The 22,754-nt window shown below is 51.2% G+C and overlaps 3 protein-coding genes across 5 annotated transcripts in view; 2 read left to right on the top strand and 1 right to left on the bottom strand.

Annotated features, from left to right (window-relative positions):
• The window catches only part of LOC128278525 (uncharacterized), a 35,921-nt gene extending 30,336 nt beyond the window's left edge, over positions 1–5,585 (top strand). Inside the window, exons 2-3 of the mRNA XM_053017254.1 lie at positions 2,503–2,628; positions 5,373–5,585. Of these exons, the coding sequence (XP_052873214.1) occupies positions 2,503–2,628; positions 5,373–5,491 (245 nt within the window). The 3' untranslated portion in view covers positions 5,492–5,585. The remainder of the gene's footprint in view (positions 1–2,502; positions 2,629–5,372) is intronic.
• Positions 5,586–7,257: 1,672 nt separating this feature from the next.
• LOC128268880 (phosphatidylinositol 4,5-bisphosphate 5-phosphatase A-like) lies at positions 7,258–18,130 on the top strand. 3 transcript variants are annotated; one of them, XM_053006172.1, is made up of 10 exons: positions 7,258–7,292; positions 9,300–9,538; positions 13,702–13,824; positions 13,896–14,121; positions 14,194–14,369; positions 14,441–14,671; positions 14,733–14,886; positions 15,522–15,695; positions 16,400–16,681; positions 16,753–18,130. In XM_053006172.1, exons 2-10 carry the CDS (start codon positions 9,507–9,509, stop codon positions 17,032–17,034), a joined length of 1,680 nt encoding a protein of 559 aa, XP_052862132.1. In that variant the 5' UTR covers positions 7,258–7,292; positions 9,300–9,506; the 3' UTR covers positions 17,035–18,130. The 3 variants fall into 3 exon arrangements, with proteins under 3 accessions (XP_052862132.1, XP_052862131.1, XP_052862129.1); XM_053006171.1 differs by lacking the exon at positions 7,258–7,292 and adding an exon at positions 7,671–7,768; XM_053006169.1 differs by lacking the exons at positions 7,258–7,292; positions 9,300–9,538 and adding an exon at positions 12,965–13,044.
• Positions 17,534–21,294, bottom strand: LOC128278524 (probable G-protein coupled receptor Mth-like 14). Its single transcript, XM_053017253.1, has 5 exons — positions 20,695–21,294; positions 19,421–20,163; positions 19,229–19,347; positions 18,929–19,148; positions 17,534–18,854 (listed from the first exon to the last, which is right to left on the bottom strand). Exons 1-5 carry the CDS (start codon positions 21,292–21,294, stop codon positions 18,374–18,376), a joined length of 2,163 nt encoding a protein of 720 aa, XP_052873213.1. The 3' UTR covers positions 17,534–18,373.
• Between the last annotated feature and the right edge of the window lie 1,460 nt (positions 21,295–22,754).

The raw sequence follows: 22,754 nt of genomic DNA, 5'->3' as shown, positions 1-22,754 counted from the left end.
AGCCATCGGGTGCCTCGCAAAGGACCTGCTGGCGTCACGAAGGTCACAAACGACGTTCGAAGACGGCCAAGGCCAAGGTTGCAGCTCCGAGAGCACGATCACCCACGATTTGGGCCCCTAGGATCTAGGAGGCGCTCCGGATGGAACCACTCACCCTGTTGCGACCTTTCGCGCCGTCCACCGGTTCACCGACCTCCGAACCGGACCCTTGGCGGGGGTTGTCAAGTAAGGCGCGAAAGAACACGTCGCCGCCGCCGCCGCCACCGATTCTTCCCCTCGGGGGCCGCACTCCGGTACGTTATCTGCATTCTGCGACGGGGCACCCGAAGCCGGAACCCACCGCCTCCCGCTAGCACTAGTTTAGGGTAGGAACAATAAATTATCCTCTCGCGCGCTTCTTGAAAGCTAAAATTATCGCAATTTTTACCTCGCACCGTCAGCGGAGTGAGCGGAGTGTCAGCCCGCAAGCGCTGACCTCTCGCGCGCGCTCCGTCTCTCTCCCTCGCTGTCGACCGTTGTGGAATTTCATCCTCACGGATAAGCGGCCCCAGCGCCGATGTGCGGTGCATCGGCGCAATGAATAATGTTCTTGCCATCATCAGCGCCCGACCCGAGATGGTGTGGGCCAGCAAATCCTGCCCGGCATCGCGCGACGGCCTGGCCCGGAATGAAAGGGAAGACGAATTTCTGAAATAGTTTTCGAGGGTTGCGGCCACCGTGCCCCGGCGGTGCGCTGCTTCCATTCCTATGCAAACACAGCCTCTCAGGGCTCTCTTCCCGGGGGCAACGGTGACAGTATTGGAAGCCGAACAAGACGGCACGTTGCGGGGCGCGTGAAGATGCCATCTTCGAAGGAATGGCCAAAGTGTTTTGCACCTTCGCACTGCGTCTGTGTGTATGTGTGTGTGTGTGTGTGTGTGTGTGCGTGTTTGCGCAGCTCGACAGCACCCGTCCGACGACAGGCAGGGTTCGTCGTCTGCTGTTGCACGCGCGTTGTAGTCTTTCGATCGAGTGGCGGACTTTCTCGGCGACTGTGTGTATTGATTATCAGCGCATTATGCTAATGCACCGATGGTGGTGATGGTGGTGGTGGTGGGACGGTGGTGCCGTATTGTCGCCGCACAATCCACCGCGCAAAGAGCAATAGTCACGCTCATTATCTTCTCACGCGGTCCACCACCGATCTAACGTTCGCCCGCTCGCCGCAGATCCTTACCGAACGGGATGTGTATGAGGCCGGCCGGCAGGCGTACGTGCGCGTATTTGCATACACTTTTACCCCGCGTTCGAACGATCTCCTGCGGAACAGCAACGCGCACGCGCAGAAGGACCACCGCATATTAATGTTCTTCGCTCCTCTCGCGTCGCATCGCCGGTAAACAATGCGGAACCGAAGGAAGTCGAGCCGGGTTCGACGTAACACGCGGGCAGATAACACCACCGCCGCCGCCGCCACCGCCGAGGGTCCCGTGTAGGAACATGGTAGAGACGGTCACGGACCTTCGGACCCGCGGGTAAACATGCTGCTGCGCTGACAAGAAGGGCCCTCTTTTCTAAGAACTCGTACCCAACTCGGAGTTGACAACCCCACCTGAGTGTCCTGTTCTGCTGCTGCTGGCGCGATAATGAAGCAAATGTTTGCGCAACCGGCCCGTGGATGCGCGACGCACAGGGAACGATTGGGAAGCGAAGCCTAACGGCTTACAATTTAATAACCACCAGCGTTCACCGTTCGCCCAACCAACCAATCATCGCTCGCTCATTGACCTTTGCCGTAAAAGTTCGTAAGCACTTTCGCGCGAAACGTTTCGTTCTAAGAATTAACAGTTCGCGGGCCACGAACAAATGGCTCGTTCGCCAAAATTAGCCATTAACTGGACGCCATTTCGATCCTTATCGATCCTAACGGGCTCGTTAATGGTCGCTGGGACACTCCCGGATCGATTGCTGTAAATAAAATGTACATAAAAAAGAGTGTTAATTCGGTCGGTGTCCGGGAGTGTCCACACCGTATGTGTGTCGATCGAGGTTCGAATTGATTGCGAGAATTTTAATGCCCTTTAACAGACGACTTTGATGGTGTTTTTCGTTTCAGGTATTATGTTGTTTTTTGCATGTTTCTAATTTCCGTTCCTATTTTAATGCTTCATCAAAGTAATACACATCAGGGAATTCAGTGACGTTTGTACAAATTCCGTTCATCTCACCAATCTTCATCCACATTAATGCACACACACGCACCGCAAGAAATGGAAGAAGGATTGGCACATTAATCAGGAATTGCAGCTTCCTGATTGTTGCACCACTCGCACACGCGCACACACAATCGGCGGGTGATTCTCGACCGACCGCGACCACCGCGTGTGTCGTAACGAGGATTCACCGCGAGCCCCGGAAGCCTCGGTCCCAAACGTCCCACCCGAAAACGCTCTCTATGACTGCGCAACCAACCGATACCAACCAATACCGTTGTCTGTCTCTCTGTCTCATCTAATTTTTTAGATCGCGTTGCACTGGTTACGGCACCACCGAGCTATACGCCACGCATGTATCATTACTTTCCAGCACACATGACACACCCCTTCTGTTACTACCCCTCACTGGCACCGCAACAGGCGCGATACCCAGGTACGTATACCGACCGCCCAAGGGCGGCGGTGTTTCGGTCAGCTCCGAACGGATAGCCCTTCGCGGCCGCCGCCGCCGCGCACATTCGTAACACTATGCGCGCCAGTATTACGCGAAGCATACGCGCTTATGAATGTACGGCCATTTTTATTCATTTACCCCTGGCCCCTGGCGACCACACTAACCCGCCCATTAGCATAGCTCGTAACTAACCGGAACACGCTCGGTGCATCGGCTAACAAAACCAACGATCACCATGGGGAGATCGATTCCTTGCTCCTAACAGAGAGAGTAAATGAAAGAGTGATCTTTTCGGTATGTTGATGAAGATGGGAGTGGGTTGAACTCTAGAACTGTGGACAGCATCTCCAGCTGTCGGATCATTTAGATGCAAAAGATCACCCGTTCACGTACTCTCTTTGCTCTCTAATCCATCCTCTCGCTTCATGGGTCGATCTCACCATTCAATCTAACTGGTAATCGCTTTCGCTAAACGCCCTAAACTGACCCCAAATCGGCCAAGGAATTAACGCCTATCGAAACAAAAAGTGAGAGGATCACCATCAACAACGATGACCGACGACGACGAGCCACAGTCCGTTGGCGTTGGCTCGAATAAAATAAAGTTCTTCCGTCATTCCATCGAAGCAACATTTATTTTTTATCCGCGAGAGAAGAAAGCATAAAGAACCCGACCCCACCCGGCAAACGTAACGCTTCATTATACAATCCGGGGCGGGATCAAGTTTCACTTTCTTCGCGCTGCAACGCGCTGACATTCGGCTTGCAGTGACTCGTTGCTTCAATTTCTTTTCTCGCCCCGTGTGGCGCACGATGTTGCGCGCGTAATCGAGCGCATTTGTTCACCATTCATCGCCCGGGACTTTTATGTTGTCTTCCTGACTGTCTGCTGATGCTGCCGCGCTACTGTGGTCGCCGTCGTTGCCGTCTGCTTTATTGTTGTCCCAAAGCGCCTTGTTATTAATTCCAGCAGGGCCGACAATAACAATAACAGCCGGCAACAGCGGCGTGCTCGGATTTGCACGATCACTCTCGAGTCACATCTCGACCGACCACTAGGTTGGAAACTGTCTCTTTTTCCTTAATTTTTCCTTTCGCCCGGCCAGATCGCTAGATCGGTGCGGGCTAGTTTACGAGCTTTTCACTTTCCTCAACTCACTTCCCAGTTCGCGGTGCTCTCGCGGTGAGATGTAAACCGTTTTTTTGTGTTTCTTTCCAATCACCGCCGCAATTTAATTATAAAACGGTCCCCTGGCAGCTCTCACGTGTCGTGGCGTATCGTCCTCCGGGGCTTTCCCAACTTTCCCAACCCGTTTGTGATCTATTGGGGACCTGTCTTGGGACGCTTGGTGTGTCTGGTATGCAAAAATGGGTTACGCTGCTTTTGCTTAACAAAGAGCACGTGTTTTGGACATTCCGGCTCATTCCGAAGCGTTAGCGGATTATGGATGCCCAAAAACGGCCATCAAACGGTGTATTGTGATGCAAATGCAGTGCCAGAGTGCGGAACCAGTTCAAGTCCGGAACCTGATCCCGAAAGCTAAAGACACCATTAGGGCCACTTAATTGATCGGCTGCATTTGAATAATGTTAACCGCCCGGGAGACGCCGCGGTCTGCGAACAAAACGCCGATAAACGCTGGACGCTGGACGCTGGAAAAACCGTTCGAAGCCCAAAACTTTCCCTCCGCCGCGTGGAAAGTGGGTTTAATTACTTTGTATTATGTTTTGGGCCAGTCCGACCGTCCCTCGACCGGAAAATCGCTGCGGGCGGCGCCGATAATGCGAAAAGCGTTGAACATATCGCACCCTTTTTTCGTAAATCGATCAAAAATGGTTGGAATATTTCACCCAAAACGCACACACAGTGGCGTGGTGGAATTCGGCCACTTTTCGTTTGAACCTCCCCCCACGGCCTCTCAACACAACGGCGCCTTAATGTGCTTCCCTATCGCCTTTGCCGCACGTGTAATTTCACTCACTTGCTCCCGAAACCAAACGTGTCGGTAACGCAAAATTTAATTGTGCTTCAAGCTTGAACAACGGCCGGCAAACGGATGCCCTTGCGCCAAAAAGGCACGCCAAACGAGGATTGGGTTGGGCTGGCGGGCTGATTCCGAGCCTGAGCTAATCCGTAAAGCCGTGCCGTCGCCATCGAATCGAGAAAAAAAGCGGCTGCAAAAAAAGTACGCAAGCAATGCGCAACTGACCAATTAACTGAAAGTGAAACCGCAGTCCCGGCCGGGGGTTTTTCGGGGCCCGGCTGGCTGTAAAACGATCGGTCCGATCGGTATGGCTCGCACCGGCAACCATCCACCGTAGTAGTCCGTAGTCCGTAGTCCAGTAGCCCCCCACACCCCGCCTACGGGTCCGTAGTCGTAGTAAAATTTTACTTTCCTTAATTAACAAGCCGCCGGGCTCATTTGCGGAGAGAAAATTTCGCTTGTCAAAATAATAACTACAACTAAGCGGCCAAGTTGGACATGGCAAGAAAACCGCCCTTGGGCCGCAAAATTGGCGTGTTTAAATTTATCCCCCTCTCTGTCCTCTCTCTCTCTCCCCGTGTCTGTCTGCTCTCTCTTTCTCTCTGATCCTAATCCGTTTTCGAGCTTCAAGTCGAAGTCTGACATCAGACTCGATCTTACGCGCTGTCTGTTATGTTGAGCTACATATTACATCGTTTCCCCCTTTTTCTTTTTTGTCCCGTTTCCCCATCATGGCAGGTTTGTTTATGCGACCGGATGAGACGAACCTGTACACCACGCTCGAGCAAACGATGAGCAGCAACCCGAACGTGTACTTCCAACGTGGTGGCGGCGTCCATCCGGGAATGATGTACTGAGGGGCCCACCGGCGCCAGGAACGACTACTCTAGACGAACGACGAGAGGTTAGGTGGCGAACGGTACGCGGACGCCCCGGAGACTAAGGACTCTTCCGTACGCGCTACCGTGTTGGCGGAAGTTGGTGATTTTAGATGCTAAGAATCGAACACTCCACCGGAAACCCTCCGAACTCTTTCAACACAGCAGCAGCGGCGGTGGCAGGAGTGGCAGATGCTCCCCGGCACACACCCGGAACTCGCCACGGAACGAATAGTAGCGATAGTTTTCATTTAGTTAACTTAGTAAGTAACCACGCTGCGATCGGGCTGCGCATTGATCTTAACCAGCTTGTTTTGTTCTACATTTGCAGAGTAATCGAGAAAATTGTGATCTCTCTACGGTAACTACTATAATGGGGGTGAAAAAACCCGAAAAAACGGTGGCACAGCGGAGGACGGCTCCCGGCGGGTCGGGATCGGTGCGCGGCAGCAGCAGACAAGTGGCAGCATGTGGAGTCACCAGCGGTACAAAATGGTCACCATATTCTGGCAGCACGGATTGCTGCGAGCTTCGATTGGACGCGTGTAGTAGACAATTTCGTGCCCAACCTTCTCCTGTATCACTGTAACAGTAGCCGGTTCTATCCCGCGATTTAGTCCACCCCAAAAGCAGGCCCCAAAAACAACCGAACGGAAAAATTGTCCATCTGTGCAGCGATCAGTAGGCAACTAGCAAATGATGTCAGTAGGAAGAGCAACCGATTGCTCTCACCCAAACCACGTCCTCTTTTAGTCCATTCAGCCCGACAACAGTGACAACAACGATTCTTTTATGGTTTATACGTAGGTTAAGCAAACTAGAATATTTCCCACAATTTTAAAGGAAGAAGCGCCCATCTCGGGCACAACGAGCCGCACGTGTCGTGTTAGACTTCTAGCAAAAGATGGAAATTTCGTCCCGCAGCGCAGCCAACGTCCATTCGGAGACGGTACGGGCTGATGCGTAACCCCCCGACTGCTAATCCCATCCCCACGGAAGGACGGGCGAGTCCGAACGTAGCAATGCGCGGGCCGGTACACTGTGTGTAAATATTAGAATTTATTAGCGGCCAATGGCGGCCCTGCGAAACGGTGCCCTATTGCAATGGTCTGCAACCCGCTTTGACTTTCACTTCACTCCGCGCGGTACCGAGAGCGATAGATTTTAAGAGATTAAGAACCGAACCGAACGAATGTACCCCGACGAAAGAGAGCGGGAGCAGGAGAAACGGAGAATAGTGTTAGGCTTAAGGATTCTGTACGAGAATAAATACTGACAAACGAAAGCTAGCGTTGTTTGTGTGAGTTGATTTTTTATTTAAGCAGCTAAAAATCGAAACGGCTAAAACGTGCACCGATTTAGAACCAACCGTGCAGCGCCATCTGGTGTCAAACCACTAGGCAGCGTTTGCGGGCGGCACGCAAACGTTCCCGAAGTTCGGGAAAGTGTGTTTGCTGTCAAACGCTGGTTTATTTGTCGTTCTCGCTCTAGCGCTCAGCTATCCCTTTCCCGTTCGTAAGTAACTTTTAGACTTCGGGTCGAAAAACCAGAGAGCGTGCAGAGAAACGAGAGAGAATAGAGAAATACAGAGAGAAAAGAGAAAACATCGACTATCTCGCTCTAGCGTCATGCTGTCCCGTTCGGCACATGGTCAGTTTCGGTTAAGAAAGGTCAGGTTCAAAAGTGAGGTTGTTCTAGTTCTTGATTTTCAGGTGCAGGTTTCAAAACTAGTTAGTCGACGGTCAGAAATTCAAAAAAAATTCAAGCGGTATAGTGTTAAGTACGTAAACGTAATACAGAAATGTAGAAATGTAAATTGATCTGATCTTGATCAAAAAGTTTGGCCGAAATTTGCCTCCAACGGTCAAATTGAAAAATGTGTGAAATATTTCATAAACAAACAGAGCTCACAACAGAGTGACGAAAAGAGTGACAGTTGCTGGCCTACATACACTTTTGCACAGTTTCTCAGAATGTTGACGCCGGGTTAGAAAGGATTTCGTGATGTTGGGGCCGTTTCGTATTCTTTTTGCTCCTCTAGTGTACTCAGCAGTGGTGTAACCCTTTCGTGCGCTGTGTGTACGTTTCCGCGTGGGGCCGCGTGATTCTTCTAAACACTCTCCCTCACGCGCCCTGGCTGTCCATCATCACCCGTGATCGTGTTTTGGGTTGTTGTGTTTAGAATTCCCCATCTCAAAGCATTCATTAGCGACACGCGTATCAGCAACCGATCGACAGTGGGTGGAACGGGCGGAGGTAAGGCATGTTTGTGCATTCCGCGGGCTGGTTTGTGTTGTCGTAAGTTCGTGTACTGGCCGGGGCTGGAAGTAGGTTACCACCGCCGTCGCCGTTCTGTTCCGGCCTTTCCAGTGAACCGACCCGCATAGGTTGGTGCCGTTGGGTGGGGATTTTTTATGCCCGTACCGTACCCTCTGCGTGTCTTTCGGTACGGTACACGGATGGCGAGTGAGTTTAATAGTGACAACATTAAAAATAGATTCAAACACGCTGCCGCTGGTGCTGCGGCTTCCAAACCGTCAATTTGGCGGAACGTCGTTCCCTTGCTCGTGGTGTTATAAATTATCAATGCCTTGTGTGTGTGTGGTTAAGTGAGTGAGCACCGTTCAATTAAAGAAGCAAGGATCAATCCGTCCGCAAAATGTTGCAGAAAACTGCGATCCGTTCTTGTCGCACTGAGCCAACTCTACCGTGAGCGGCACGATTGTACTATAGCACCGCACAAAAAGGTGACAACGAACGATAGTGACAAAATTCAACACAGCAACCCTGAAAAACCAACAACACATTTTTATGCTGGCGCTACAACTGCACGCTGAAGGACTAACCCTCAACCCCCCTAGCAACGGTGCGATAGCTGCTGACACTGAGTTTTTTAAGGGTAAAACCACCAGAACGCGATGGTCAACTGTCTGGCAGCGAAAACGATAACGAAAGTAAGCCGCCTTGGCTGAAAGCCCGCTGTGCAGATATCGTAAAACACTCGGTAGGCTTCTATCGAGACGGCGAGACGAAAAATGCAATGTCACGGAGACCTGGTCCTGGTTTGTAAAGTAAATTGATTATTACGATAAAACTGAGTACCGATGAGAGATTTTTGCGCAAAACATAACCCTTTTGCAAACGGCATTTACTGTAGCTTCAGTTTTAGGATGCGGAGCTTTAGTAGCCAGCTTTGATCTGGGCAAAACCACCGCGCAATAGTGTCCGGTCCGGTGAGCTTGAAGCTCCCGCATCCGTCGGGTGTCAACGTGCCTAGTTCTCACCCACCTTGACTCACGGTGCGCGCTGCGATGACCGCCGCCTCGCGGATCGTGCCTCAGTCCAGTTTGTATTCAGCGAAGAGAGACGCGGATTGGTCGTGCTAGAAAAGTCGTGCTGCAGCGGCAACTCGTAGTATTAGAGGTCATGCCAACCCGCCGCGGTTGATCGCGGTGAGGTGACGGCCGTTCAGCGGAACCTGTTTTCTGCTGACACACAGCTGGAACAGGGCTCCGAAGTTTGGCGGGTTTTTTTGTGGCCCACCGCCATTTGGCGATAATTGTGCGGTGATAACGGCGACCCGGTCATGACCACAGCGGACGATAAGATAACAGCGTGGCACAGTGAGGGTGCGAGGTTTATCCTCTCTGTCGGTGAAGTAGACAGAAAAAAATTGTCCCAACGCAACCGCGCTCCGGATCAGAACCCCCGGCTCAGATCGAACGAACGGAAGGTACCCGGCATAACCGCGATTCCATCTCTTAATTGTGGCCGTTTTAATTTGCAGTGCCGTTTGTAGTGGTTTTTTGTAAAACCTGAATCGAATCTAGTGACCGGTTCGTGGTGAATTGTGCGCGATAGACGAACCGGATTGAATCAGTAGTGCAACACGACGGCCGACTGTGTGTGGAAGGCGGAAGAAGCATCCCCTGATAGAGGTGCGATAGTCATCGGTACCAACGGGACGGCCAACGCTCGTTCGTGAAGCAACACCATGAGCCACACTGATAACGGCTGGAACGTAAAGTGAGTACCGATTGATTGATCTAACGCCGATTTCTTTCCATCGTAGTAGCCTACCATCGAAAACTCTCCGGAGGCGATTCGGAAGTTGTGTAACATAACCTCGAAAAACGACGGATTCATAGTGAGGGAAAAGGAAGAAGGAAAGAACCCCCACTACCTGTGTGGTCTGATCCTTGTGCGCGACCCGGTTTGACCTTTCGCCGGTCAATAACGGGGAGCAATCGAATCGAACCATTCATAAACGATATCGCCTTCTTGACCGACGCTGAATATCGTCGTAAAACTTTGGGTTACACGGCTTTCCGTTTCTGTGTAACCCCAAGTGGCCTTTACGTTAGTTCTTATATCACCTGGCCGTCATGGGGGCTTTTGAAACTATTTTAAGACTACTATTCTGGTGATATTAATCCATGCTATGGGTAGCCATTGTGGTGTATTTCACTCCACAGTCGCTTCCTGACTTATCGCTTTATCTCGCTAAATTCCGCCAACAATCATTAAGCCGATATCATAATTCCTGGTACCACATCCCTCCGGCGAGGCGTGCCATCACCGAAGCTCACAGTAGCTACACCGGAGCCGAAGGGTTCTTATCTCCACAACCCAGTTACATAAGGACTTCCTCTCGTGTACTCGAGCTCTCCTACGTGACGTCAAACTTACTCGCACTCCACCAGCAAGCAGTGCTCTCGAGAGAGCTCCGTGCTCCATCAGGCTGGCTGCAGTTGCACTCGGTGCATTAGAAACCGGTGCCGCGCCTTTGAGAACCGCTCTGATGGATCGTGTGATACCCCCAGTTTCGTGCAATCTAATCTATCGTTTTGTAAACCCGCGATGATGCAGTCGGGCCCTGCACTATCAATCGGAGTGACTGATGACGGCACACGTAGCGTAGGCCGTCCGGTTGAATAGGCGGAAGCTACTATTTTTCCCACCCGACATAAAAAATCGAAGCCACACGCCTCGATCCACCTTCGATTAACGCGGAATCTAACTGTTTTTAAAACGCCTTTTAAATAGATTTGACCCGCTGCCAGTGGTAATCCAGCGAGCGACAACTGACGCCTGGCACGAAACGGGCTCCCAATATCGATCATGACCTCGCACACCATGGCGTTTTGTAGCCTCTTTCGCTGCGCGAGGCTTCCGACACGGGCGCGCGCTACATCACGACGCCTTTTGCTGTGTTATGGTGCGCCTTTCGTGCTGTGTGGCCTGGAGCTGCCAATCGGCCTTCCTCCACCGGGCCAGAAGATTTGCCAGACGGCGGCCACCGGTGCCCGAGGTTCGGAAACGTTTGCCGTAATGCCAACGCCTCCGGACGGCTGGTGGCATTTCCACTGTGCTTCAGGGCCGCTTTCCGGTTCCGGGCTTCGGCACCATCTTTCATTATCGAGTTGCACCGGCCACAGGGACACCGTCGTGTGGCCACCCTTTGCAAACACACATTCGTAATAACAGTCAAAGGGAAGGGCGAAAGTATTGATTTTGCATATTTTATTTTATTTTCTGTGCTAGCGTGCCCGTCGTCATTTGTCGTAGGCATTGTCGCCCGGTTATACGGAGCCCGGGTTGGCGGTCCAGAGCCCTAGACCACTTTCATCAAATAACATAAATCACATACTCACTCAGTGGGTTCAGGTGCAAAAAACCAAACCCCTTTAGCAACAGGTCGATGAAAGTATAGCTCTCTGCGTGTGGCGAAGCTAATCAAAACCCACAAGTTTCACGCGAAACTCCCTCGCTGGACAATGAATTCATTGGCCCCAACTAGGCTTGTAGCAGTTCCTTCCAAACCCAAAGTTGAATGGAATTGTTAGTCAAAACGATCTCTTACATATGCCATCGTTTCTTCTATTTTTAACGAGGCACCTGTTTTTGGACCACAATCGGTGACATCAGCTCTCGTTTATGCTACGTTATCGACTGGAGTCATGAATGTCCACCACGAATATCTTGCATCGGGAGCACGGTTCATCTCAACACGTTTCGATGATGCCCGTGCCGTTCCGTTCTGTGCGACATTCCGATTGCTATCGCGAAAAGGTCAAATGCACAACATTAAAGTGCAATATGCGCGCCTCTCTACGAGTGACATTTCGCGATGCTGGGCAGAGCGAACATTTTAATCACGCGTTCCGACGCAACACGCGTCATACCCGGGTGATGGGCCATAATAAACCTTGCTTGGGTGGCACTGTTTGCAACCTCCGCGAGATGGCCTGCAACTTGCAAAAGATCCCTTCGATTTTCGATTTTGCCACACAGAGAGCGAGCGAACAACAATCATAAAAGCCCCATAAATTGTTTTACACTCTCGGCCTGGTTTATAGGAATGGATGAATAAATCTATTTGCGGTCGGTTGCTGGCGTTGCTTCCTGCTGGCGATGGACAACGCCTTCGAATCGGCTGAAGTTTATCGCTCTTCCTTCATTTGCCAAATTGTTTGCGTGCCACCCAACTGTGTCATTGCGCAACGGAAGCGCTCCTATGCTGCGCGAATGTTGGGCCGCCGCCCCAGCCCGGCTGCAGCGTGATTGCAGCACGGCACGACGGCGCACTAGTTTCGGGTGATGGAGCTCACCTTCGTTACGGTATTTGACCACTCATTCGGCCTGTGGGCGAAGGTGGCGCCTTGGTTCGCGGACACGACACGTTTCGGACGCAACGCGCAGAAATGTGCAACTTCCTTGAGTATACGCAAGAACGATACTCTTTCTTTGATCACCGCAGGTTCGCCGAAAAGGATCGCATGATCGCCGCTCGTTGGTCAAACATAAGTTTGCGCTGGAAAGAATTATTGGTAAGTTTTTGGTCTTATGAATTCTAGCGAAGTGCAACGAGAACTGGTTCTTGGCTTTAACCGCTCGTGCCGCTCGGAAAGTAAAACGAACCCCAAAAAACAACCCTTAACCGTTCGCGCCTAATGGCGGCGCCATGCGCTATGCCTCGTGCCGTGGCGTCTTAATCGTTCGCGCCGCTAGCGTACGCCACCGAACGTAAACAAAAAATGGGAGATCAGCAAACGTAGAAACGCAATGGACGCACGAAGCCTACTTTTCCACCCGGTGTCTATCGTGTTTTCCGCTTTCCCTCTCGCTCTGAGCGATGCTCGATGGCCGCGTGCGTTTTTGAGGTTACGGCTACGGGTAATTGCTGCCCCGACAGCTGATGATAGGGGCTCCGAGGAGGGCTCTTCGTAGGCCCCGTTACGATTTTCAACCGATCGCCGGAGCTGGCCGAGATCGTTAGTTCGCGATCGCCAGTGCTCGGGTGAAGTACGTACGTCCACGACGGAGAAATCTGGGACACAGCTTTGTCGGAAGAGGGATTTATTCGTTTATCCGACGACAGAGTGGAAGTGTCATTTTAAAACATTGTGGTTGCGGTTGAGACATCGCCTGGCGATCTGCCGGCGGTCGGCCATGTTTGGGCGTAGGACTTCGAAACGGCGGCGAAAAAATCACCATCCCAGGACGGAGTATCGATCTGCAACCGGCTACAGGTATGACAAGCCGTACACTGCCGGATCCTTGGGTGACATTGGCGCCCGGTTCATACCAGTATCGATTGCTCTTATCGTAGTGGAGTGTTTTCCTTTGGTCATCGCACACCCAAGTGGGGGTCATTACGGTGCCGTGTTGTAACAATAAAGTCGGCCTTAAATCATCGCATTAATTGGCCGTAATAAAAGTTGCAAAAACGAAACGGCTCTCGAAAATCGTTCGTGAATGCTTCTTGGCAAAGAGAAATGCAAATTATCGTTTTCGCTGCTAGTGGATGTGGAATTTCTCCACGACGCCGACCCTACGGCATTGCATTTTGGATAAAATGGCTTCTTATTAGGCAGCTTTCTACAACAATTTCAAAACAGCAATGCAAGCATCTCATTACTTTGCCATCTGTGCCGACAGCGCACGTCGAACAACTTGCTTAAGTTTAGTAGGCTACGACATGATACTCACAATCTCTCAATTTGATTCACACAATCTCTCTAATGAGCAAAAAAGCAAAGTAAGCCTTTTAAAGTACTCTTTTAAAGATGGCGGCCACTAGGGCACCATTTTAAGGAGTTGTTTTTGTAGGTAAAAACCAAGGCCGGTTCCCCATCGCATCACCATTGACCCCCCAGTCTTCTTCGGTCTCTTCCACTCATCCTCAGAATCTACGTCGTAACATGGAACGTCAGCACCAAGTTTCCGGAAAACATTTCCCTTAACAAACTACTCGGCTTAGAGACGCGTCCAGAGCAGGACACCCATCTGCCGGATTTCTTTGTCATCGGGTATGTGTCCGTTCGACGTTCTGAGAAACGTATAAGTTTTCAAACTCTTCTCGCTCTTCGCACGCTGTTAGGCTCCAGGAGGTGAATGCGCAGCCACAAAACACACTCTTCAACCTGTTCAAGGATGATTTGTGGACGCAAAAGTTCAAGGATCTCCTGAAGGAGCGCGACTATGTGGTCATCAAGACGGAACAGATGCAGGGTTTGCTGCTGTCGGTGTTCGCCCGCCGGAAACATCTGCTGCATCTCCGGCAGGTTGAGACAGAGTACACGCGGACCGGTCTCGGTGGAATTTGGGTATGAATGGTGTCTCGACAGCTACTCGCGGCACGCCTTCTAGATCCTGCCCTTCTGGTTGCTACATTCTAGGGAAACAAAGGTGCGGTCAGCATTCGAATGAACGTTTACGGGAGCTCCATCTGTCTGGTGAATGCTCATTTGGCGGCTCACGACCACATGCTGGAGGAGCGAATAAACGACTACGAGCGCATCGTGCAGGAGCAAAAGTTTCACGTAAAGGCCAAGGAAGCCATCTTCGATCATGAGTGAGTGCCAAGATCCTGCAGTGCGCCTTACATCCTGCAACGCAAGCCTTCAATCCCCAACTCTGTTGCAGCTACGTGTTCTGGTTCGGCGATCTAAACTTCCGGTTGACCGGTGAAGCGACGACGTCGGCCGACGAAATTCGGACCATGGTGGCACGCGACGAGCTGAAGCAGCTGATCGAGAAGGACCAGCTGCTGCTAGTTCGCCGTGAGGGTCGTGCGTTCCAGAAGCTACAGGAACGGCTGCCACAGTTTCCGCCAACGTTCAAGTTCGAGCACGGCACCAACGATTATGACATGAAGTGAGCCACAGCGACGGTGATTTGCAATCGTTTGTGCTTGACTCGATCCTTTTCTTTGTAGACGAAGACCCGCCTGGACGGATCGGATATTGTACGCGGTGAACGAAACCAACTATCGTAACGTGCGGCTCACGGTGGAGCAGACGTCCTACAAGAGCCATCCGAGCTACAGTATTAGCGACCATAAGCCAGTTACCAGCGAGTTTACACTGAAGGTATGTGGACAAAAGGCTTCTACAATGTCGCGATTCGGTACATGGCTCCCAAAGCATAAACCTCTCATGCGAAACCCATTCGCCTCGGGGCGGCTCATTATTGTACAAAGACATCCCAGAGAGCCCAGCGATCGATCATTCTCTACGTGCGCACTCTCTCATTCCCATTCCGACCCACCGGCAAAGTGATGCACCCGGTCCCTTCTGCTATTAATTGGTATCGATTCTGTCGTCGGCGTCGTGCCTGTTCGCAACGCAAGCAACAAGAAAATTCAATTTAAACCAGACGCTGGACCACCGATTGCGACGCCTAGCCGCTACCCACTGTGCCAACCGAAAAGGGAAATCTAATCACTTACGATAAGAGACGATGCGGAAAGCCGTCGATAACACCCTTCTCGACCTAAGTCCCTTGTAAAACCCGGCCCTTCATGGCTTCACTGCTTCCGACACGTGGATGTGTTCGCTGTTGGTTCCTCCATTTTTGTTTTGCTCCTGCTGCTCCGCTGTTGTGTGACTTTCTAACTTCCGTTTCGTTTTGGTCCATTCAAACAACAACCACACCGACATACACAACCTTACACAACATCCCATCATTAACCCGCACACGGCGTTGGCGATGGTGGCTGTGGCAGTGTACGCTTGCGCTTAGTAGCGATGAGAATGGGAATGCGTATCCTGTGGCTGGAACGCGGCACAAGGTGATAAGGCGCAAGAAACGACGATTCGCCGCGGTGTCGGCGATCAGCAGGACAGCGCCGCCGGTGGCTTTGGTGGACACCGAAGGGGCCTCTAGGGGCGATGCAAGGGTGAGTTCCGGTAGTACCACGGGTCACAATGCCAGTCACGTCACACGTGCGCTCCTGTTTCATGACCTTTTGCTATAAATTTTAATTCATTGATGTATGATTTCACATTCAGTCATCGTTTAACGGTTTTGAGGCAACGTTTTAATGGTTTTGTTTTGCATTTCCATAGTTCAATTTTTCATTTAAGTATTAATTTATCCTTTCACTTTGCTTTCGGTACATGATGGTACACGGTGAACATGGTTAGACACATTCATTTTATGTTAATGTTCTTCATATTGCCTCACTTTCACATAACTCATTGGTTTTACTTACTAATTGTAGGTATTTCAGTTATTTTGCCACACTAATCGAAAACAATAAGCCACTAAAACTAACGTTCGTGCTTAAGTTTGGTAATGTCGAATGTCTTTTTCTTTCTTTCATTTCTTGACTCTATTTGCGCGCACTGCACATCTTTCGAACCGATTAATGGTGTTTTGGGTGATACTCGTCGGCACTCGTTATGCACGCACTCACATCTAACAACACGCTCTGCGGAATGCATTTGCGACGTGTCTGGCCCCTTGTGCCGCCCGGCCACTGCGATCGTCGCCTTTTCGATCGCCGCAATCGTCCTCCCCACTCTGTGTCTGTTTGATTTTGTGCTCGGCTCCTCCTTTGGCGGGAATGTCTTCTCCTACTCTCGATGGGCGCGCGTGCAGGTTCAACGGAAGTCCCAGTACAATTCTGAGCAGTTCCGAAAGCATTACAACAAGCGGCTAAGCTACAAGATGGCAATGGCTAACAATTCTGACGTTCATTCTTTCGACGATATCGTTGCGGATCTGGTCGACGATGGTGCCCAGGTGTACGAGGATGCGTCCGAGCGAACGATCACCTTCAAACCGATCGAGCTGTGGCATATCGGCGAACCGAACACGATCGAGTACGTCATCCCGGCCGGGTTCGATGAGAGTAACGCCGACTGGATCGGAATCTATCGGGTAAGTTGTGCAGTAAGCGAGGGCAAATCAACACGAATCTAACGTTTCATCCTTCTACGTGTGCCTTTTAGGAAAACTTTACTAGTCTGAACGAGTACCTGGCGTACGAGTACACGGAAACGTACAAGGATAAGCAGCATCAGCTGAACGAGCAGCAAGTGCAGCACCTTCACAACACGCGCACGGTGGAGCTAACGTTCTCGGAGAACGTTAGCCTTCCGCTCGGCGAACAGTACCAGTTGCTGTACTTCCAGAGCACGGGAACACGGGGCGTTACCGGACTGGTCGGTATCAGTAGCCCGTTCGCGGTCGAGAAACGGTGCCCTTCGCCCTCGTTCGACGATATCGATTGATCGTGGCCGAAACGCTACTAGGATAGTCCGGGCCATCACCACCGCCACCGCCAAAACTAACAGCCAAAGCCCGTGTTGTGGCTTCCGGGTGGTAGGCTACGCCACACTCCTTCCAAAGAATGCCGTTGCGGGGACCTGAAAGTGTGTTCGACGCCGCCGGTCGTTCCGCTTCGCTTTTTCCTGCAGCCGACGCAAACACGAGATGCGCAGAAATGTTCTCTCAACAACCCTTTTGCTTCCTCCGGCGAGAGTAACATGGGAAGACAAATCATCGGTTTGTGATACGTGGTCAATCACTAGCACTAGCGTTGCCCAAGTGGGTGTTTCATTAGTTACGAATACAATCACCAGTTTCTAGACGGCGCCACAAAAGTTCCGGATGTCTGAATGTGCACTTCATAGGAGAGGCCTTATAGCTGGTAGCTTATAGTGCAATAGACACGCATGTTAACACACGCAGTGCAGTTCCATTGTTTTTGTTATCGTTGTTGTTTTTATTTTACCATTGAGTTGTATGTAAAGTAAATGATGCCGTGTGCTCTGGTAGTACTGCTAGCGAGACAGGAAATGCGACCTGTGCGAAGTCCGTGGCTTATTTTATAAAACTCGTGTTATTTTTTTATTAAAGTAAGTACAGTTCTAGATGGTGTGCCACCGTGGTTTACCTTTTGTTATTTTGTACAGTGTCACAGTTTTGTTTTCAAGTTGCACCGTCGTGTACGTGTGCAGCCCGTTGTTGGTATGCTTTCTTGTTTATGCGATTGTTGAACAACTTATTTGCTTCCAGTTGGACAGACACACTCAGACACAGACACATGAAAATGCACGCCCGTACGACTACCACGGGTACGATTTTAAGGCTAAGGATAATAGGCGGCGATAACTACAGTGAAACTTTCTCTCCGCAAAGTTAATCGTCGCCGCCTGCAAAGCAATTTGACTTACAAAATGGCCACCATTTGGCCAGTTTACGAAATCCTTTTAGATCGAAACCGTTCCTAACGTGTCTAAATGTTATTGTTTTGTGCATCTTGTTAACGGGACCGTGTTTTCTTCGCATCGACGATTGTGACCAATAAATGGAACCTTAATGAAAACGAACAATAGTTTAATCTTACCGCGCAAGTTGTGTTGTAAATTATTTGTACGAAGTCTTGGGGACAGTAAGCGTTACGAAAAAGGTATGATGCAAAATTAGAACCGAAATTTCAGTGCTTATAAGATTAGAAAATCCCCCCACAGGTAAAGCTAGAAAGAGAAGAGTTTGTATTCGTTGAATACCACCACGAAACCCGTATCCGTTTTTGTAGTTGTTGACGGCAGTGTGTGACCCGGCAATCTAACACCCTGGCACAGCATGAGCGCCGTGTGTACAGGATTCGTGCGCCACGTACATGAACGGATTTTTGCTCCGAACTCGTGGTCTGCCGCTCCCTGCGCCGCCTGGCGTGCACGGTATCGATTCCGTCGTCGATATGGACCGTGCGGGACCGTGCATCATCAGTGGCTGAAGGACCGTCATGACGGGCTCGCCGTTTGGCACGGAGCGGGCCATCATCATCGGTTCACTGCGGTTATTCGGCGACTGTGGTTTCTCGTCCTTGTAACAACACGTGGCGCAGTAGCCGTGGCGGAAGAACCAGTTCTGAACAACGCGGAACGGCTTTCGCATACAGACAAAGATTAGGAAGATGAAAATGCCCTGGAAACCGAACAGGATGTCGAAAAAGATCGGAATCTCGCCCGTCGTGTAGTAGGTGAGGATCGTAACCATCCAAACGGTGGCCATCACCAGAAACAGCAGAGTGGTGTACTTATTCCTGCCAAAAAAAAACAGGGACGCGGTGTGTTAGTCAAGCAACCGAAACGTTAGACCGTAGATTGGGGGACGTACATGTAAATAACCTTGTTCAATCGGTCACACTGTATCATGGGAACGGAAGATGTCTCCGACCCACGGTTGGCTGCTATCAAACGATGTCGGACATCTTTATAGTAGTAGTGTAGCGCTATGACCCGCCGCAGACCAACGACCGTTACGAAAAGACTTATCATGTTGAGGATCAGCGTAATGATGATCGTCCCGAAGAAATAGTGCTTCACGACGCGTGCGCCTGCGATAAGAAAAGGGCAATTTACGTAAAGCCACACACGCACACACTGCGAGGATGATAACACTTTGATCGTAGCTTACCATGTGCGTTGGGAGCAAACGTTAAAATGATCCAAAGCGGAACCAACTGGGCTACGGCCGCGTAGATAGCGAATCGGATTTTCTCTCCTCGCTGGTCTCGGTCACGTGGCAGGAAATACCTTGAGGGACAACGGCAACGATCATTTTATGGTTCGTTCGGACAGGTGGGACCCTCCTTCGGGAGTAACTTACCAAGCGTGTAGACAGTTGTTGACCAGATTCACCATAAGCCAGAAGAACGTGGCCAGTATGAAGTACTCGGCGTAGCTTTCCAACACAATCTCATCCGAATCGGCCCGTTTACCGTGGGTTCGGTGCTGGAAAAAGGTTTCCAGCAGCAGCGCGACGGCAAAGTTGACGCAATTCATGGCCAGCGCTTTCCCATGGATATCTTGGAGTTCCGGTACGACGCTGTATAGAACGGCCGTCACCAGCAATAGTGGCACCGCTATTATGAGACACAGCGTCAGCATCACCAGCTGGCCGGCAATGATGTCCGGCAAGAGTTCCACCTCCGAGACGCAAACGTACGCCAGCATTGACCCATCTTTCGCGTCGTAATCGAGACAGTACGCATTGTAGACGTGAAACTCGTCGACCGCGTTGAAGATTACCAGCAACGATCCGTTTTGAATCACGTACAGGGTGTCGTTCGATTTCGCCCCAAAAGCCAACAGGCCCCGGTCCATCGGGCACGGGTCACCGATGGCAACGCCCAGCTGAATGTCCTCCTCCAGATCTTCGATGCATCCATCATAGAACTGCGCTACGATGGGTCGCACCTCAAAGCTGGGACTCATCGGGCCGGACGGGAAGTCTTCCGTTCCGCAATCCACATACTTCGTGCCGTCGCGCAACAGGCGCTGGCCGATTGGGCAACACTTGCGGATGACGTTCGCGGTTTCGCTGCGAAAAACGGGCTGGTTGGCAAATTTCTGCGAAAAGCACATGAGACAGACCAAGTGACGAACGATTAACGATACAATTCTCCGAAAGTTGTATCCAACATTTTTGGAGTGACGTCAAACCGGGTAGGCTCCTCTTCTTCGAACACGATCTAACACCGGGCCGTACACTATTTGCACTACTTTCTGTCATTTTAAAACAATTTTATCTTATCACTAGTGCGCCTAGGGCTTACGATCGTCCTCGCTCCGGTGTATGTGGCCATTACAAACATGCACTTCAGACAGGCGCTTATCGGAAATGGTTTATTGATATTGATTGAATCAACCCGGCGGTAGTATAGGGATATTTTAACGCCTTCAATTAATCTTATCCCAAGAGGATTGGTGGGCTAAGATCGTGCGCGATCGGAAGCATTTGTGAACGTAAGATAGCAACTATAAGGGTTTTTTCAGCGTCGATTACGCAAACCCGTTTTGCATAATGTAATACTGATGCCGGCGATGACGAAATCATATTATTCACACTTCCTATCATGCTATGTAATATTTGTCACCTACCTGATAGCGTTTGCAATTATTTTCGTCCTCGCCAGTCATTGAGGTCGGCGGCATTTCAGAAGAGCCAGATGGTGTTACGCTACTGCTACTGCTGGTGGTTGTGGACATTTCAAAAACCTTCGTTGTGGCAGCATCTTTAAGTAGCACTGCGGCAGGTTGAGGCACCATGATCGGATTGAGCGTAGTTTTATTATCGACGGCACGATCGCTATCACTCGGCTCGAAATCATGTCGAACACTGACGGTGGCGACACTGTGCAGATCAGAGTCCGGCGAGGAATTAACTGGCACCGGCGCTACTTCCGCTGGCGCTGCATCGGACGAATTGTCCGGGGGCTCTTCGTCGTCGTAGTCTCCTGAATAAAAAATGTCATCATCAGTGATCGGGTCCAGTATGTCGTACTCCAGCAGGCCGGCAGCTTCGAAGCTTTCACCTTCGTCGCTCGGGTGCTCGATCGGTCGATGGTACGGTGTGTCATCATCGTACTCTTCGTACGTTTCCTCCGGTAGGCCGCTTCCGTCTTCGAAGCCACTTGCCGCATGCTGCAGCACACCGCACAGCAGCACGATATACACGGTCATTAGGCACGATCGAGCCATGCTTCTTAATGTTGGTCTGCGCGAAGATCGCACTCCGTTCACATGCTCGCCACCAAGTCTACTGACCGATTGTCTCTCTTCGTGGCTTTGGACCTCGAGATCACTCGGCAGACGCTTCGCGCGTCTTCAAGGGTAACCGTTTGTGGACTGATTTTTCTCCGCAGAACAATCGCTCCTCTAGCCCACGGAACTAGGCGGCGCAGGTTGTTGCACACTATCGTCGGGAAGAGACCGTCGTGGTCGTAGTGCCACTATCAGCAAATCGAACACACGCACCGGCGGTAGATATGCTCCGAGGGCGCAACGTTGAACTTCGGGCGAGTCCGAGTCGGTCCGCGGCTGATAAGGCAAAGCTGCCGGGGGTATACAGGTGTGTCACACTGGGTGCACGGAATTCACAAGTTATGAAATTGAACCGCGCGAACTAAGATGTGTTTCCGTTTAGGCAAAATTCCACTGTAACCCGATATCTCATTTTACAGTCGCCAATATCTCCGGGCAGGGTGTGTCCCCCGGAGACACACGATGTCAAGTTAGCCCGTGGCGCGGCTAAATCCGAGGTTGGGCGGTGACGATAACGAACGCGGAACGCGAATCTCAGTATGTGCACACGCGCGCGCGCGCGAACGCGATGGTGGTGGCGATGACCGAATCACGCGACGACACATCCAAAACTGATCACCGCGGTCAGTTCGCTGGCGGCAGAAACGGCGTGGACATTCCTGTGCGGTGCATATCGATAGACTGCAGCAGGCGCGATTGTCAGTTCTGCCGCACGCCGGTCGATTGGTCCGACTGACGCACACCACACCGACGACGACCAGTTCGGCCTATGTTATCAGCGCTCCGATAACACCGCCAGGTATCTGCCCGGTGGAGACCCCGATGGAGGTATCCGACCGCCGACAACGAGAATGGGTCGTAAAAAACGCGAAACCTCTCAAAAAAACATTTGGGGGGTCGCTTCGGCTTCCCTGAGTTGCCCGAGGCTACGCGTAACCGATTTCGGTGCGGAAGTCAAGTGTTTGGACAAGTCGAAAAAAAGCCTCCCCACATGGTACTTACCTAAGGCCACGGTGTGAATCGTGCCGTGTGGCCGCGATATTTGCGTAGCGCATGAGCTAATCAACCCGGCCAAGGCGGGCGACGATGCTCGCTCGGTACGTTCGGACACTGGACTACAAAATAGATGATGCGTACCCGGTGCTATAGGTTGCTAGATTGCCATTTGCTCCAGCAACTTGGCCCACTGGTCATAGCGTGTTTCAACGATATTTAAGAACAGGGTGCCCGTTGATCGAAGATAGCGGCAAACCTTTCATTACGTCGCGGAGAGACACCAACCCGGGGCAGAGTTGTGTGCACAATTTTCCCCACACTACACAGCACTACGGTATCGTGCCGATGCATTCTGTTCCGTTATCAGTAATCGGCATGCTTTTTTGGGCGTGATGATGATA

This window comes from Anopheles cruzii, chromosome 2, assembly GCF_943734635.1.
Source record: "Anopheles cruzii chromosome 2, idAnoCruzAS_RS32_06, whole genome shotgun sequence".
Taxonomy (NCBI): Eukaryota; Metazoa; Arthropoda; class Insecta; order Diptera; family Culicidae; genus Anopheles; species Anopheles cruzii.
Note: the sequence above shows the minus strand (reverse complement) of the source record. Positions and strands in the feature narration are given on the sequence as shown.

Coding starts and splice junctions, on each gene's coding strand:
- LOC128268880 (XM_053006169.1), top strand. CDS start 12,965: ATGTTTGGGCGTAGGACTTCGAAACGGCGGCGAAAAAATCACCATCCC. Junction 14,887..15,521: donor CCAGCGAGTTTACACTGAAG/GTATGTGGACAA, acceptor TGGCTGTGGCAG/TGTACGCTTGCGCTTAGTAG. Junction 16,682..16,752: donor ACTGGATCGGAATCTATCGG/GTAAGTTGTGCA, acceptor TGTGCCTTTTAG/GAAAACTTTACTAGTCTGAA.
- LOC128278524 (XM_053017253.1), bottom strand. CDS start 21,294: ATGGCTCGATCGTGCCTAATGACCGTGTATATCGTGCTGCTGTGCGGT. Junction 20,164..20,694: donor ATAATTGCAAACGCTATCAG/GTAGGTGACAAA, acceptor TGCTTTTCGCAG/AAATTTGCCAACCAGCCCGT. Junction 18,855..18,928: donor TTGAACAAGGTTATTTACAT/GTACGTCCCCCA, acceptor TTTTTTTGGCAG/GAATAAGTACACCACTCTGC.